The following is a 17,219-nucleotide window of genomic DNA, read 5'->3' on the forward strand; positions in this document are numbered from 1 at the left end:
CTCAGATCGCTACTCGCCCGGCTGGGTCGGGCGCGCAGGCGCAGTGAGGAGGCCGCGTGGGGGGAGCAGGCGGCGCTGGGCCAAGGAGGCCCGCGGCGGGATATTCCCGGCGGCGAGCGCGGTATGGCTGGGTGGCCGGGGGGAATGGGCATCACGCTCCTTTTTCTCCGCTCTCTTTCTTCCCTGCAGTAGGGAAGGCGCAGTCCCAGGGGTGGGTTGGGAGAAGCTGGAGTGGGAGGTTAGTGGGCCCCTTGGGGGCAGAGGGGCGGCCCCTGATCCCGACCCTCCCCTCCCAGCCCCCAGGGGCGGCGGGGAACCCCGAGACCCCCGCCTGCACTCACCTGCCTTCCCAGGGTACTGGGGCCGGCCTGGGGGTGGGGGTGGACTGCGGTCCAGCCTTTGCGAGGTGGCCTCAGCCGGTCGCCCTGCCGTGGCTCCTCGAGTTTGTCAACTTCTGTTGTCTTTTCTGTTTCCTAGCCTGGGTCTTCAGATGACTTTGTGACTTGTTTGCCAGGAGCTTCTGTGGTGTGGAGAATGAGTCCACTGCTTTCACTGTCATGCCAATAGTGGCTCCCTTGGCTCCAGGGGGTTCCCAGGTTTCTCATTTCACCAGAGGCTGCATCAGCCATGGACTAAGACTGGAAAGATGAAGAGAGAGGGAAAGAGAGGGACAGACGTGTATGCATACTTCTATGTAGCACCCACAGAGATCACAAAGGCACGCAGAGTACCAACTTGTTCATTGAATTTAGGGTTCCTGGAAGGCTCTCTTCTTCAGGTTTGAAGGGGGTTGGTCTGGGGACAAAAAGGAGGTATTGCTTTCCGTAGTGGGCCCTAAATGAACTTTGCCATCCTAAGAGATTGGATGGACTGAATTTATAAATAGGTTAACAAAAGAGCATGTGGATGGAGAACCTTTGGGTTACTTAGGAAAAGCTGGGATATTGGGAGCTACTTAAACCCTGGCTGCTGGACAGAGAAAGGGTACTGCCTACCTGGTTGTGTTTGGTTCTTGTGATTGGTCATTGTCTCTGCTGTCTGCTGGCTTTTTAAAGGGTCTATTAGTAGCTTGTGGAATGCAACTGTGAGGTTTGATTTATTGCAGTGCAAACTGAACTCCCATTCAAACTGAGTCCCATTGGATAGCTGGAATCCAGTTCAGTGGATCACAGCCATCATTAAAAAAAAAAAAAAAAAAAAAAAACAACAGAGTGTGTTGTACTTAATAAGACCAAGTATTGTTTCTTGATGCTTGCTTCAGGTATACATATGTATGTGAATGTGTTAGGTGTTATACCATGTGAGTTTTTGGTGTATCACAGAAAACTTAGAAATGCATTGGGTCTTCCATATCCTCCTGTTTGCCTTCTTGCTTTCCTCAGTCTAAATGTTCAGTCATTTAAAATTGTATAGAAGGACTCAGCACACTGGGAACATACAGTAAAGAACAGGGGGTGTCTCTTTTTTTAGGGAGGTAGTGCCCAAGAAGAAAGATAGTTTACTCTTCACTCATGGAAGTACATGGAATTGAAGAACAAGTGTTTTTTTGGAGTGGGAAGTGGGTTGGCTTACTTAGAAAGGAGGATGGGGTGAAATTATTGTTGGTAGACTCCGTGGTGGGAAAAGTCGCAGTAGACTTGGATTCTGGGAGTTGTTTTGGGTTGGAACAAGCAGTTGAGGTGAACAGGGATCTGTCCTGTTTTTTGTTTGTTTGTTTGTTTTGTTTTTACTTTTCTTAGATGGAATTGGCCATTCAACCCTTAGAGTTTCTTTGATGTATATTTCCTGTGGAACTTTTTTATATATTGTTTTGATTTTATGGTTGTAAAGCTGGTGTAATCCAATGCCAATAGCATTTATGATGGAAGTGGGTCACTAAGGATCACTACAAGGTATTTCTTATGTAATACTATTTTTAATCTGAACATGTGGGGGATTCCTCGTATATTTCTGCCTGTGCCGGATTAAGATTACCACATATTAACAGACAGAAAGAAGAGAGAACTTTTCAAAAAGCCTGAAATAATAATTGAATCAAACACACTGTGAAATCCATGAAGAAACAGTGGGCAAAATATTTTGTTATTGCTTCTGAATATCAGGGATAAAAACCTTGGCATGGAGGTCATTTTTCAGGTGGTACTCTGCTGGGCACTGAATGGGATTAGACTCACCTGAACAGTTAGAGTCTTAGATGATGTAATAGTCCTTTTAAGCCTGTCTTGTCCCATTTTTGGGTTGGGGGACCCAACATAAAATGTCTGTGGGGGGGACTTGGAGCCCCCAAAAGTCTCTTTTTGAGGGCCTCAAAAATTAGGTTCCAAGTTAGCCTTTATTTTAGAGGCTCTTGGTTGGTTTTGGGTTGTAGCTCACCCTGATGTGATTGTACATGTGTATTAGCAGTGACAGCAGGTTTGTAAGAGAGGACTGATACAGAGTCCAACAGTGTTGCTGTGGGTCAGATAATATGCTTTCTTGTTAAGAAAGGCACCAGGCAGCTTATTTATTAGTGAAATACAACTCAGAGTGGGAAAGTCCCCTTGTCAGAACTTTCTAAAAATCATTTGTGTCTTTAGAAGAGGGAAGGAGCACTTGGCCACATCTACTTTAACATGTGAAAAACACTTTTAGGAGTGAGGGATCTTTATTTTTATGTATTTATTTTTAAGGTGGGAGAGAGTGAGTGAGAGAGAGCACGAGCAAGGGAAGGGGCAGAGAGGGAGGGAGAAGCAGACACCCTGCCGAGCAGGGAGCCCAAGTGGATGTGGGGGGAGTTGGGAGGGAACCTGGATCCTCCTGATCTTGACCTGAGCTGAAGGCAGAGCTTAAATGACCAAGCTACCAGGTTTCCCTGGAGTGAGGGATCTTTAAAGAGTGAGGGTATATCTTTAAAGATATACCCATGGGGCTACCCTGAGAATCAGGGAGTGAGGCTCTTCTTCCTGGTCAATATCTGGGAAACAAACTGTTTATGCTGCAGACCTAGTCCCTACTGGTTAGTTCAGGGAGGGATTCCCCACTTGAAGACAACCCCTTTCATGAGGGAAGCCAGAGCACTTTCATTTGCATGTCTCTTTGCTCTTCCCTTGGACCCCTGCTTGACAGAGAGTTGCTGAGGTCCTAAAGAATGGGGGTGGAAGAGATATGCTTTTCATCAGCAGAATCCAGGGGCTCTCCTAGGATTTTCCTTTTCTCTACTGCCCACCTGCCCAACTGCCATCTCCATAAACCTGGCTTCTTGCCAGTGGCCCAGTAGAGGTACTAATGGGAAGGAATTGTGTATGTGATTAAGTAGAAGTTAACTTTGCCTTATATAGTTTTTCTGAGTTTGACCATGCAAAGATTGCTACAGACTTATTTCCCTCACTGGGGTTGTTGGCACACCTGTGAGGTAGGGATGGAGGGGAAGCAAAGCTAGAATAGATACAATCCACACATTGAAAAACCTATTTGAGTAATTGAAAATTGGCATTGTATATTAAAGAATTACTATTTAAAATATTTTGTAACAAGGTGGAGCATAAGGTAAATAAACAAGCATGGGACAAGAACCCTGGAAACATTTTATTTTTGTGAATCAAATTGATAAATAGGGTCCTCACTGGTAACCTTGGTAGAAAGAGCCCACTGTGTTGTGCTGGGATGCTTTGCTTATTGATAGTGATGCTGTGAAAACTGACACTTTGGCAGATGAATCAGATCAGTTTCAGCTTTGGTCCTAGGCTGGCCTGGGTATAGTGCAGATATTTATTGGAAATACACAGGCACCTGGGTGGCTCAGTCATTTAACCGTCGGACTCTTGGTTTTGGCTCTCGGTCATGGTCTCAGGATCCTGGGTTTGAGCCCCATATGGGGCTCCCAGCTCAACGGGGGAGGGGGTCCTGGCTTGAGATTCTCTCCCTCTGCTCCTTCTCCTCCCTTGCACATGCACACTCTCAACATCCAAAAAAAAAAATCTTAAAAAAAAAAAAAAAAAAAAAAAAAAACTTTCTATGTGGGTGGGGGATTGGTTAGGTGGGTATTAAAGAAGGCACTTGTGATCAGCACTGGGGGTTGTATGTAGGTGATGAATCACTGAATTCTACTCCAGAAACCTATATTGCCCTGTATGTTAACTAAGTAAAATTTAATTTGGAAGGTAAAAAAAAAAGCTTTTTAATTCCTGAGTTTTAAGTTTCGACAGAGGAGAAAGAGAGCTTACCCTCCGTGTGGCATATTTGTTTCTGTGAAGTTTATTGTGGTTAAAGGTGCCCTCTTAGCTGTGTAGGTTGCAATAGAAACAGACCAACAACAGGTTGGTTAACGTTTTGGACTTCACTTCTTAATCTGCAAAATGGTGTTTTCTTGAGCCCCCAGAACTATTCAAAACCCTTAGCAGATTCAGCCCCTTGTAGACTTGTTGCTGTTTGTTATTTTTCTGGATGCTCATGAAAAGAGTCGTCCAGGGGTGCCTGGCGGGCTCAGTCAGTAGAGCATGCAACTCTTAATCTTGCGGTTGTGAGTTTGAGCCCCACTTTGGGTGTAGACATTACTTAAAAATAAAATCTTGGGGCGCCTGGGTGGCTTAGTTGGCTAAGGGTCTGCCTTCAGCTCAGGTCATGATCCCAGGGCTGTGGGATGGAGCCCTACCTTCTCTGCTCAGCAGGAAGCCTGCTTCTCCCTCTCCCACTCCCCCGCTTGTATTTCCTCTCTCGCTGTGTCTCTTTGTCAAATAAATAAAGTCTTAAAAAATAAATGAATAAAATCTTAAAAAAGAAAAAAAAGGAAGGGAGTCATCCAACAAAATGATCTATGAAAGTACTTCAAGAATTGTAACATGTTCTATTTGTGTGAGGTTAAAAAAAAATCCTAAAACTTCCTAAAAGAGACTAATTGTACAACAAAACAATAATGAGGTGGTTTTTTTTTTAATGTTATTTATTTTTTTGACTGAGAGACTGTGAGAGGGAATCAACCAGGGGGAGCGGGAGAGGGAGAAGCAGGCTTCCCACCGAGCAGGGAGCCCAATGCAGAGCTCAATCCAAGGACCCTGAGATCATGACCCGAGCTGAGGGCCAGTGCCCAAGGACTGAGCCACCCAGGTGCCCTCAGTAATGAGTTTTTAAGCAGCAAATAAGAATACTTATTGGTACAGAAAGATTGGGGCAACACCTGCAGGGGATGGAAGGGGCTGTGTCTGCATGATAGGGCAGAGGGTCAGGGAGTGCCTTTTTTGATTCCTGGAAGTTGGTAGGCTTGTTTTTCCCTCCTTTGATTAAGGACACTTGTATCCTTACCCTAGGTGTTTTTCCTTTTTGTGATTCGGCCCTGCATTTGTATGGCATTTCTTTTCAGTTATTGACAATGTCCTTTGAACATGCCTCTGTGATTGTACTGAACTTTTGATTTTTTTTTGTTGTTGTTTGTTTGTTTCTTTGGAGCCCATCCTCTTGAGAGGCTTTTTTTTTTTCTTAAAGATTTTATTTATTTATTTGACAGACAGAGATTACAAGTAAGCAGAGAGAGAGGAGGAAGCAGGCTCCCTGCTGAGCAGAGAGCCCGATGTGGGGCTCGATCCCAGGACGCTGGGATCATGACCTGAGCCGAAGGCAGAGGCTTTAACCCACTGAGCCACCCAGGCGCCCCTTGAGAGGCCTTTAAAAATGTACATGACAGATAAATAAATAAAATCTTTAAAAAAAAAAAAAAAGAAAAAAAGGGGCGCTTTGGTGGCTCAGTGGGTTAAGCCGCTGCCTTCGGCTCGGGTCATGATCTCGGGGTCCTGGGATCGAGCCCCGCGTTGGGCTCTCTGCTCAGCAGGGGGCCTGCTTCCTCCTCTCTCTCTCTCTCTCTCTCTGCCTACTTGTGATCTCTCTCTGTCGGATAAATAAATAAAATCTTTAAAAATGTACATGACATGTCAGGCACTTAAAGATGGAGACAATGAATCCACAAACAATGAATCCACATAAGGTGGAAACAATGAATACACGCAGGAAGTATGCCATTTTGCTGATCCTTGCTCAAGTAGTACATTTCTGCTTTGTACAGAGCAGTAGAGATATAGACTCTGTCTGCTTTTCCAGCTCCGTCTCTGTGTATTAAAATTCATTAAACATGAGTTCCCTGTATCTAGGAGGCTTCCTTAAGTTACTAAGAGCCTGAAAGACCACCAGCCCCCAGCATGGAGCCTCTCTGGAGCTGGGGCATGAATTGCAATTGCAGGTCGAATTGTATTCATTTAACAGATACTTAGTAAACTCCATTCGTGTGCATTGTGCTGAGTCCTCTGAGTGTGCAGCACTGAGCCATGCAGGCCTGGTCCCTGCTGTCACCTAGTGTATTTCCCGTGGGACCTGTAAGGTCGGACCTTCCAGTGGGACCTGTTAAGTGTCAAGTAAAACATTCATCTGTGTGTCCCTGTAACTTAAAGCCCTCCCTGGCCAAAACGGAAGGGATATCTTAAATCTAAACCAGGTTGGAAAGTGAGCACAATTCTTGGATTGTGTTAAGTAATCTCTTTCATTCCCTCCCTCCCTCCTGCTTCTCTTGCTTCCCCTTCCCCCTCTCCGGAGAGGTTGTGATTCATACTCTAAACCTGAAGGGCAGTACTTGGTGCCTACCGGGAAGTGGCATGAAAAGCCATCTCTGGCACTGGAGTCTCCAGAATACCTGGCCTCTGAGTGAGAGTGTTGTGGAGGAGGAAATATCATGGGGGTTAGTTTCCTGTGCAAACACAAGACTCAGAATGACATTGCTTGTGAAACCAAGCATTATATATAGATGCTCTGAAGTGAATCAGGGCCTGTGTCTGCTGATGGATTTATGCTGGGAAATAACATCAAGGTCAGTCGGAGTTGCTTTGAAGTAAATTGCTGCCTCCATTCCTCTGGCCCAATCCAAACCAGTTATTTCGTGGTGGGATAAGGTGCTTTTCCACAGTGGGCATTGTAGGCACCAGGCGCAGGAGATCATTCTAGGGGCTTGTAAACATGGCAGGGGCTAATCCTCCTCGCAATACTGTTACCACGATTCTCCTAAAGTATGTTTGCATGTGATGTCCTGGTTCCTGATAACAGAGATAAGAGCTCAGCAGGTTCCGGCTTTCCTTCTGTGTAGAGCCATGAGTGAGGGGAATCTTTTTCTGTTGACTGTCGCATTTATTTTATTCAACAAATTTTCTTTGCATTCCTACTCTGTCAGGAACTGCTGGGATGGGAATGGAGGGGACCACAGATTTTTTGTTGTTGTTTTACGAAAGAGGGACATGGGGCACCTCGGTGGCTCAGTTGGTTAAGCATCTGTCTTCGGCTCAGGTCATGATCCCAGCATCTTGGGATCAACCCCTCCCCCTGCCCCCCACATTGAGCTCCTTGCTGTGTGGGAAGCCCGCTTCTCCCTCTGCCTGCTGCTCCCCCTGCTTATGCTTGTTCACTCTCTCTGTCAAACAAATAAATAAAATCTTAAAAAAAAAAAAAGGCACATTTATACAGTAAGTGAATATATTTGGTTTTTCTGTGCTTTCATGTTCATGGGAATGCTTATTGCTGTCCATTTGATGTCTTAAGTCCTTTGGGTGTGGAGGTCACTATCAGATCCACTAAGGAGCTAGTGAAAAGTCTGGATTGGACCTTGTCTTGTGAAAATGGTAGTAGCCCTGGAGAAGTGAGTGTATTGCTCCTGTATCTGAAGGTAGTACACAGAATCCTCATGATCTGAGTCTCTATGATCCCTGAATCCCAGTGTGAGATCAGGTGCCAGGTTACCAAGACCTCTGGCTCCTGAGTTTTGACAAATGAGTAGCAAGAATTAGGATGTTAAGGGTTATCAGCCTTATATGAAAAAAAAGTATCCAAATGTATGCAGTTGACTGGGTTTGGATAGTGAACATTGGAGCTGTGAGAGTTCCTCTGGCCCGGATCCCCAGATGTCTTCAGTGTGCAGGTGGTATAACTGTAGTTTTACACAAGGCTTCCTGGGGGAGATGGCATTTGGCGTCATTTAGATTTAGCTGGGTGGAGACGGGCATAGGTTGTGGGGGTGGATTGTGAACAAGGCACGGAGAAGAGGTCTGGGTTTGGGTTTGTGCCCAGGCTGCCCAGCAGATTTTAGAGAGGTGCCTTGAATTGTGGGTTTGTTGTACCCAAGTCGGGAAAGTTCTGGGAAGCACCCAGCACTTCAGCAGTCCTTGGCTAACGGAAGTGTTATTGAGGAAGAGGTGCAGCGTGGAGAGGCAGGGTGTTGCCGTTCTGGGAGAGAGAATGTGGGTGGGTGGTGCTGGGCTAATCTTGAGGGTTCTGTGGAGGAGCTGAGGAGCCTCTTTTCTCCCTGGGAATGAGAACAAGGGCCCACCAGCGTCAGATGGAAAGCTTGGCTGAGATTGGAGGTCACTGTAGCCTGGGTGAGACAGACTGATTTTCACACGCCCCCCCCCCCCTTTTTTTCTTTCTAAGGGCGATCTTTAGTTATTGCTCCGAGCATGGAGCTCTTCTTGCCACCTACACTACACATTGTGCTCAAAACTTAAATCGGATTAAAGTGAGTAATTTTCACCTGGTGTTTATACATTTTGGTTGACTCAGCAAGTGTTGAGTTAGGCATGAGAAAAATGTGCCTGTGATTATCAGTGATGGAACAAGGATGATTTCACAGTTGGAAAAATATTAATATTTAAAGTTAAACTGTGTTAGCTGTTGAGTAAGCACATGGGTTCAGGAAGCTGAGTACTGGGGTACAAATTTCAACTTTTTCACTCTTGGCTGTGTGACCGTGGGTGAATTCTCTAACCTCACTGATTAGAAAGTTACTCCTCGTGTGTAAAATGAGGCTAATACTAATGCCTGGTTCCTAGAGGTTTTTGTGAGGCTTAAATGAGATGGTAACGTAAGGTACTTAGTCTAGTGCCAGATGTGTTACAACTCTTGAGCTAAATTTTCATAAAGAAAACAGAAGCAGACTAGGTGACCCATGAAGCTGCTTCTCACCCTCAGCCCCCTGTGTGACATGAGCTTTGAATGGCAGAGTGAACCTGTAAGGTGCGGGGGGAGACCTTTGGGCTGAAGCTGGGCCCAGTTTTGGTTCTGGGTCTGCCCCAGTTTTGGTTTTGTGGCTAGCCATGGGTCACACAAGTCACGTCATCTCTCTATATCTCTGTTTCTTCATCTGTGAGACAAGATGGGATGGGATGGGTGACAATGATGGCAACGGAGATAGCCAGTAGGTACTGTGTGCCAGGCACTGTGTTCCATGCTTTGCTCAGTTTATCCTGTGACCAGCTGTGAGTAGGTGTTGCAGATGGGGAAACCGAAGCTCAGAGTTCTTTGTCCAGGGTCACCTAGCTAGCTATAAAGGTAAAGCTGGCCTCATCTGATAGTCTTTGATTCAATGTGTCAGGTGTTAATAGTTCTAGAAGTTCACTGCCTTCTTTTGCATTTAACTTTCTGGTTAATTTTGGCCAGTGCTTTCTGGGTTGTCTTAAGAAAAAGACTGGAGAGGGGCGCCTGGGTGGCTCAGTGGGTTAAAGCCTCTGCCTTCAACTCAGGTCATGATCTCAGGGTCCTGGGATCAAGCCCCACATCGGGCTCTCTGCTCAGCAGGGCGCTTGCTTCCTCCCCTCTCTCTCTGCCTGCCTCTCTGCCTACTTGTGATCTGTCAAATAAATAAATAGAATCTTAAAAAAAAAAAAAAAGAAAAGAAAAAGACTGGAGACTAAGCTTGTGGTTTGACTCTAAATTGTAGTTAATAAGCATTTCTGGAGTGTCTGCATATTTCTTTGGAAGTAAATAATGGCTCCCCCTCCCACTCTTATTAAGTAAAATCTTATCTAAGGTGCTTTGAACTTAGGTGAAGGAAGACTGTGTGTGAATACTGCCGTGGTAGAGGCCTTTCTCAGCAGATTTCTCTATGAGGCCCTCTGCAGCCAAACATTTGGATAGAGCAGGCGTGTCTTGCCACTGGAATTGCCAGCTGGTTGTAGGGTTTTCTTCAACATGCCCCTAACTGATGCCTGGGAGTTGTAGGCCACTGGGCTTGCTGGATGTGTTGGTGCTTGGGAGACACAGGGTTGGGGTTCTGCAAGTTGGAGGCCCTGGTGTTGGGTCACTGTTTGCCCTTTTAGCTCCAACTTGCCCTCCTAAATTCCACTTTCAGCTGAAGTGTGGGGCACGTAGTTTTTCCATGTTCTATTGTTGTTTGGGAGACTGACCCAAGTGGAGGCTTTGGTCATTGACTTAGTGGGAGTATCTTTTGGTTCTACTTGGCTAGCCCTGAGGTACCCAGGCATTCTGGCTCTTACATTTGGGGAAAGGTGACACGGTGACACAACAATGCAGCCGATGCTCAAGTAGTCTACCTGCGGGGGGCAGGGGTAAAAGCTCGGGTTTCAGGAGGCACATGAGTGTTAGCAGCAGCACTAGATTGTAAGCTTTCCTCTGTGGAGGACTTGGGGAGGGGTCACTGTGTATATCCCAGGATTCCTGCTTTCTTCCTGCCTGTGGAAGTGATGTAACCAGGAAGGCATCCTCCCTGCTATTGTATTGTAGTAAGAACTGCTCTGGGCCATTCCAGCTCTCTGACCCCAGGTAGAATATGAATCAGCAGAACTGTAACTGGAGTTCCATCTGATCATGTGCTTATCTTTTAACCACTAAGATTTATATTTAGTGACTAATGATCTTCTGCTAGAAGTACCATCTCCCACACAAGTCCCCAGCAGGCTGGCTCTGAGTAAGGACGCTGACTTAGAAATAAACCCATTCCCCCTCTTTTCCTGCAGGATTTGCCATGCCTTTCTGTGCTGGGCTCTGGGGCCCCTTCACCCATGCAAGCAGAACACTCAGCCAGCGCAGTTTCAGGTAATTTTCCCATTCAGTTTTTTTTTTTTTTTTTTTTAAGATTTTATTTATTTATTTGACAGAGAGAAATCACAAGTAGATGGAGAGGCAGGCAGAGAGAGAGAGAGAAGCAGGCTCTCCGCTGAGCAGAGAGCCCGATGCGGGACTCGATCCCAGGATTCTGAGATCATGACCTGAGCCGAAGGCAGCGGCTTAACCCACTGAGCCACCCAGGCGCCCCTCCCATTCAGTTCTTAAAGCTTTGTCTCTGAGTAAGCCTACCATCAGGGTTGGGTATTATGTGACTAGAAAGGGAGCAGGAACTCAGAGGAGTGGGAACTCAGAGGAGTGGGCTTGGCTTCTGGGAAAGCTAAACAGGCCAGAGCAGCTGGGGTTTGGTTGTGGTGGGTAAGAGGATTGGTAAGGATGTGACCTTGCTGTTGGAGGTAGGGTAGGGAATGGCTCAAAGTAGAGGAAACTTCAGTTCTTGCCAGATTCTTGTAGTGACTCCCAACATCTCTCGACGCTGTCATGCCCCCAGTGCATGAAAACCTCTTTTAAAAACGGAATCTTGTTTTAAAATGTTACATGCATATTACCAAAACTCAGGCATGATAGAAGTATGACAGCCTCCCCTCCTTTTAGATGCTAAGCCAGGACACAGAGCATGGGTGCCTTATTGTTGGCAAACATGCCTCCTGGCCCCATTCGTGCACTCCCTGGCGTTTACTGAGCACTGCGCCTAGGGTTGGTCATAGATGAATAAGAATTGCTTCCTGTCCTCAAAGAGTCTTCACAGTTGGCCACAGGAGCAAACTTGGAAACAAATAAATCTGAGGAAATGTGACCAGTATAATAATAGAGGTTTGTACGGTGCTTTGGATGGCCTGAGACAGGAGCTGCTGATGGAGGAGGAGGAAGGGAGAACAGAGGCAGCCTTCCCAGAAGGGAAGTGGGAGCAGGCCCCGTCCAGGCCTCCAAGGAGGGCTGAGAGGCGTGGTGTGCCTGAAGGGCACAGATCACTCTGACCCGCTCTGTGGTCAGTGATAAGAGATTGTGACCCTCAGATGGCAGGTAAATGGAGGCGAGGTTGTCAACAGTGTAGACAGTGGAGACCACTGAACAGTTCTAAGGGGAGTGGTCTCAGTTTTATGTTCTTTTTTTTTTTTTTTTTTTTTGACAGAGACAGGGAGAGAGAACACTAGCACAGGGAGTGGGAGAGGGAGAAGCAGGCTTCTGCTGAGCAGAGAGCCTGATGCAGGGCTCAATCCCAGGATTCTGGGATCATGACCTGAGCTGAAGACAGATGCTTAACGACTAAGCCACCCAGGTGCCCCTCAGTTTTATGTTCTAAAAGAGAGCTCTTGGCTGGCAACATGAGGCACACGGAACCAGTTTGGACACTAACAGTCTTGGTGTAAGAGAGAAAGCTGCCAAACTGCGGAAGTGTTGGTGGGGGCAGGGAGAGGACTGAGGGGCCTCACAGGTAGTATCAATAGGATTTGGCAGCCAGGATGTTGATGGAGAGAGAGGGTTATGGCTTAGGAGCTGGAGAAGCCGTTAGCTAAGTAAGAAATGCAGCAGCACGGGGTGGTTTGCAAGGGGAGATGATGAGGTCAGTGTGGGATCTAGTGAGTGTGCAGTATCAGTGGGACATGTTGTGGGAAGCTTAGAGTGGAAAGGCAGGGCTAGAATAAAGGAGAGAAATGAGGCCGGAGATGGAATTTACTAGTTGGAAGCAAAGGGAATCAATAAAACTGCCCCAGAGTAGGTCTGTGGAATGGGAGCGGAGAGCCCAGGGTTACCCTGCAGAATGCTAGCACTTAAGGTGCTCACATCAGGAAAACAGAAATCCCTGTTATCAGATGCTTAATAATAGCTTATCTGCCTTTAATAGGTACACTTTATTTTTTAATTTGTTTTTTAAAGGATTTTATTTATTTGAGAATGTGAGAGGGGGGAGTGTCAGAGGGAGAAGCAGACTCCCTGCTGAGCAGGGAGCCTGATGTGGGTCTCTGTCCTGGGACTCTAGGATCCTGACCTGAGCCACCCAGGCTCCCTAATAGGTACACTTAAAAAAAAAAAGTCCATTCTAGTGGGGAAAAATGCATTGAGACAAATGATCGTTACCTCAACTTTTTTCTGGTTTCTTCTTTTATGTCAGGAGACTCTCTTAGCAAACCTATTCATTCATATTGTCTGGTTCCCAGCAACACATTGATGGGAAATTTGGGAATCAGTATATTCTGGGGGAGCAGGTTTTACAGGCTAGGCAATGGATGAGGCCTGGCCCATAAAATAGTCCCTTAATGCTCAGAGTTCTTTTGGATACCAGAGGCTTTCAGTTAGGCTGCCATGAAGTTCCTTCTAACAGAAAATTGGGTTCCATTTAAAACCCCACCACGGGTGCCTTAGGGTCCTGGGATCAAGCCCCACATAGGGCTCTCTGCTCAGCGGGGAGCCTGCTTCTCCTTCTCTCTCTGCCTGCCTCTCTGCCTACTTGTGATCTCTCTGTCAAATAAATAATTAAAGTCTTTAAAACAAAAATAAAACAAAACCCTTCAAATCGAGATGTTGACTCAGCAGCAGGAACTTTTGACTGGGAGGAAACTGTCTTGGGCACAGAGAAGTCTTCACAAGCACCCAACTTTCTGTCAGGGCCTTGGGTTTTGCTCTGTTCAGTGCTTTGTTGCTAACGTGTGATCTCTCCCAGGCCTTGCCCTCAGAAGCCTCTGCACCCTGACCAGGAGAGATGCAGACCTCAGACTTTTTTTCTCTTTCCTCAGCACCACCAGGAGCCTCAGTGCAATTCAGAAGATGACGCGGGTCCGTGTGGTGGACAACAGTGCCCTGGGGAATACACCATACCATCGCCCTCCTCGTTGCATCCATGTCTATAACAAGAATGGGGTGGGCAAGGTGGGCGACCGGATACTACTGGCCATCAAGGGACAGAAGAAAAAGGCCCTCATTGTGGGGCATCGCATGCCCGGTCCCCCGATGACCCCTAGGTTTGACTCCAATAATGTGGTCCTCATCGAGGATAATGGGAACCCTGTGGGGACCCGAATTAAGACACCCATCCCCAGCAGCCTACGCCAAAGGGAAGGTGAATATTCCAAGGTGCTGGCCATTGCTCAGACCTTTGTGTGAGCAGGGCTCAGGCCCTTGGCTGCGGTAGGAATCATGGGAGGGAACCTGGGGCCTGTGGCTGGGGAATAGTGTCTGATGAAAAAATAAACCCTTTCATGTATGTTTCCTCCTGAACTTTTTGGGATGTGGTCATGAGGTAGATGGCACTGAAGCAATTAAAAGGCAGCCGACTCTTGTCTGGTCATATCAATGGCATGAGGTAGCCTGTGAGCTCATCCAGGATTATCAAGCTCTGGAAAATGGAGGTACAAACCAAATGCCAGTTCATAAATGTGATGTTGGACTCTGTCACTTTCTAACCATGCGAGCTTTTTTATTTTTTATTTTAATTACTTGCCATTCAGAGTATCCTCTTTCTGTGTCAGAGGGCTTGGGATATTAAATGGGTATGAAGATTACAGGTTAGCATGAACAAGGGCAGAGGGACTCATTTCATTTGGCGGAACATTGCCTTCCGGCTCCTCTGGAGCCCAGGCAGTGATCCTTTCTCTGCTGTGAAGTACTCTCTGCTAGGGACCAGAACACTCCTGTGTGTTCAGCAGTGGAAAGCTGCTTCCCTGGACTGCTGGGGGAATGGGTTAGCCTTTCTCTTTTGCAGATGACCTGATCTTGGGCCTGTGCAGGTGAGTCCATTTATTTGTCGATCTGGGGGAGACCTGGGGGCTCCCGTAGTTCCTTTAATGAGATCACATCAACTCATTTATAAATCCTTTATTCATTGGGGTGCCTGGGTGGCTCAGTGGGTTAAGCCTCTGTGTTTGGCTCAGGTCAGTTCTTAGGGTCCTAGGATCAAGCCCCACATCAGGTGCTCTGCTCAGCAGGGAGCCTGCTTCCCCCCCTCTCTCTGCCTGCCTCTCTGCCTACTTGTGATCTCTCTCTTTGTCAAATAAATAAATAAATAATCTTTTTTAAAAAAATCTTTTATTCATTCAGAATATCCTGTGTATGTTCCAGTGGCCTCTGAGAGGCAGAGTAGCATAATGAACACAGGCTCTGTAGTCAGACTGCCTGGGTTTGAATCCTGATTCCCACCACTTACCACTTACTGACTTTGGGCAAGTTTTTTAACTTCTCTGTCCCTCTGGTTCCTCCTCTGTAAAATGGGGATATAATAATGACACTACTTGGTAGGAATGAAGCTTAGTATCTCTCAGCACCTGGCAGTAATAAGCACTCAGGAGGTATTAGCTAATTTCTGTTACTACTCTGCATGCGCCAGCCCCGAACAATAGTGGAGAATGCAAGTATATAAGGTCCTTGTCCTCTTGGAGCTTATAGTGTTCCCAGGGAACATCAACTCAGATTGCCCAAGTACTCAGATGCATGTCTTCAAGTGGGAAAGTGCCTGTGATAGCAGGATTAGACTTTTTTCCTGAGGGATTGGAGGCAGCTTCCCCCAGAAAGGGTTGCATTGGCTGCTTTCTGAGGAATGAATAGAAGTGACAGAGCATACTGGTGACCTGGGGCTGGGGAGGAGTATAGACCGGAAAGCAGAAGAGGGAAAATGTAAGGGTGTTGGAAATGTTCTCAATCTAGATCTAGGCAGGAGTTATGGGAGTATTAAATCTGTAAAGAATTATTGAGCTGTACACCTGAGTGCTCTCTGTGTACCTTATACCTTAGCAAAAATAAATGGATAGGCATTAGTTAGGCAAGAGAGGAGGGAAAAATATTCCAGGCAGAGGGAAGGGCATGTGCAAAAACCCTGTGGCAGCAGTGAATGGGATATATCCCAGGGACTTGAAGAAGCCAGTGTGGCTGGAGCAGGGTGAGTGAGCTGGAGCATGGTGTAGGATGAGGGGAGGAGAGAAGCAGGGCCAGGCTGTGCAGGGTCTTGTAAGCCCCAGGCAGCTTTCCTAGTCTTGAGGGCATTGGCATGCTATTGTCGGGTATTTGGCATGTGGGGTAGAGGTGGTGGGAGAGGACATCTGTTTAGATTTGCTCTGTGGACAGAGGCCAAGGGAGGCCAGAATGGGTAGCATAGGCTTTGCAGCAGACCCTGTGAAGATGAGGACGAGTTGGATGGGGGTGGTGGTGAGGGAGGGGAGTAGAAGCCTTTAGGAGGCGCAGTTCCCTGGGCTTCGTGGTGCATTTAGATGGTGGGGAAGGCCAGGAATGGGTCCCAAGTTTCTGGCTTCCGTGCATGGATGGTTGGTCCTACCAGGCATCGAGGGGGTAGGGCCCTAGGAGAGGTCTGGGTGGGGCAGGGAGCAGTTGAGAGCCTCTGGATGGGGGTGCCTTTGAGACTTCCAAGAGGTATCAAGTAGGTAGCTGGCTGCAAATGATCTCATAATTGGAGTAGCATTTAGTATCTGTTTTGAAAGTATTTATGTATCTGTCTCTTTTTGGGTCCCTCCTAGCCCTTAGATTTGGTAGGCACTGGTCCGTGTTTTAGATGAGGACGTGAGTTTCCAAGGTAATAGAATTTCATGGGGTCTTAAAACTAATAGGTGGTAAAGCTGGCCTTGAAGTCAGATCCTGGGACTTAAAACCAAGGGTTCTTCCCACAACATTATGGGGTCTGTCTTTCGAGGTTGATGAGTCCTCTCCACCTTGAATTGATTGTCTAGCTGTGATTGTAGAAGAGAATTTGAGTTTCCTGAAGTCGGTGGGTACCCTCCCAGGGCCTGTTGCCTGCTAAGTCCTGGCTGCAAGGAAGCGAGGGCTAGTAGTTTTCTTTCTTCCCGGTTGAGGCGGGTGCTGCTCCCCCCACTCCAGGTTCATCTGCCTAAGCTTGAGTCAAGAGAACCTGGGTGCTTCAGGAGCTAAAGTCCTTCTCCATCTGGCCCTCTGGAAGGGCTGCTAGAGTCTGTGGCTGGCCCACTCTGCTGCAGCAGCTGACTGTGGCTGAGGAGGAGGACTCCCATCCATACCAGGATCTCCTTTGTCAGTGGTGAGTGTCTCTCCGGCTGCAGTGGCTGGTACTTAGCAAGCTCCTCGTTTCTCAGCTTTCCAGGCTGCTTCCCGAAGGTTCAGGGGGGAAGAGACCCTTGTCCTGGAAAGGAAGGCACAATTGTGATTCTCAGCCAGGCACCACCTGCTCAAGGGCTGGGCCTTTGCTCTTTCCTGAGCTGCCCCTTGCATCTTGGGTCACTTGCCTTCTGGGGTCAGGCTCACTCCTTCCTGTGCCTTGAGTTAGCATACAGCGTGCGGATCCTTTCAGGAGCGTGTGGGGTCATGCCTCTCTGCCGCATTTTCTGAGCCACCCATGCCACTGAGGCTTACCCACGTCTTTCAAATGACTGTCCTCACTG

General features: G+C 47.2%; 1 protein-coding gene across 3 annotated transcripts; it reads left to right on the forward strand.

Moving 5' to 3' along the window:
• Positions 1-12: 12 nt before the first annotated feature.
• MRPL14 (mitochondrial ribosomal protein L14) lies at positions 13-14,079 on the forward strand. Of its 3 annotated transcripts, none has more exons than XM_059400367.1 (3): positions 13-121; positions 10,755-10,833; positions 13,599-14,079. In XM_059400367.1, the coding sequence occupies exons 2-3, from the start codon at positions 10,763-10,765 to the stop codon at positions 13,963-13,965; spliced, it is 438 nt and encodes a 145-aa protein (XP_059256350.1). In that variant the 5' UTR covers positions 13-121; positions 10,755-10,762; the 3' UTR covers positions 13,966-14,079. The 3 variants fall into 3 exon arrangements, with proteins under 3 accessions (XP_059256350.1, XP_059256352.1, XP_059256349.1); XM_059400366.1 differs by lacking the exon at positions 13-121 and adding an exon at positions 8,319-8,381; XM_059400369.1 differs by lacking the exon at positions 10,755-10,833 and having other exon boundaries at positions 18-121.
• Positions 14,080-17,219: the final 3,140 nt, after the last annotated feature.

The sequence above is a fragment of the Mustela nigripes genome, chromosome 5 (genome assembly GCF_022355385.1).
Source record: "Mustela nigripes isolate SB6536 chromosome 5, MUSNIG.SB6536, whole genome shotgun sequence".
In the NCBI taxonomy this organism is placed as follows: domain Eukaryota; kingdom Metazoa; phylum Chordata; class Mammalia; order Carnivora; family Mustelidae; genus Mustela; species Mustela nigripes.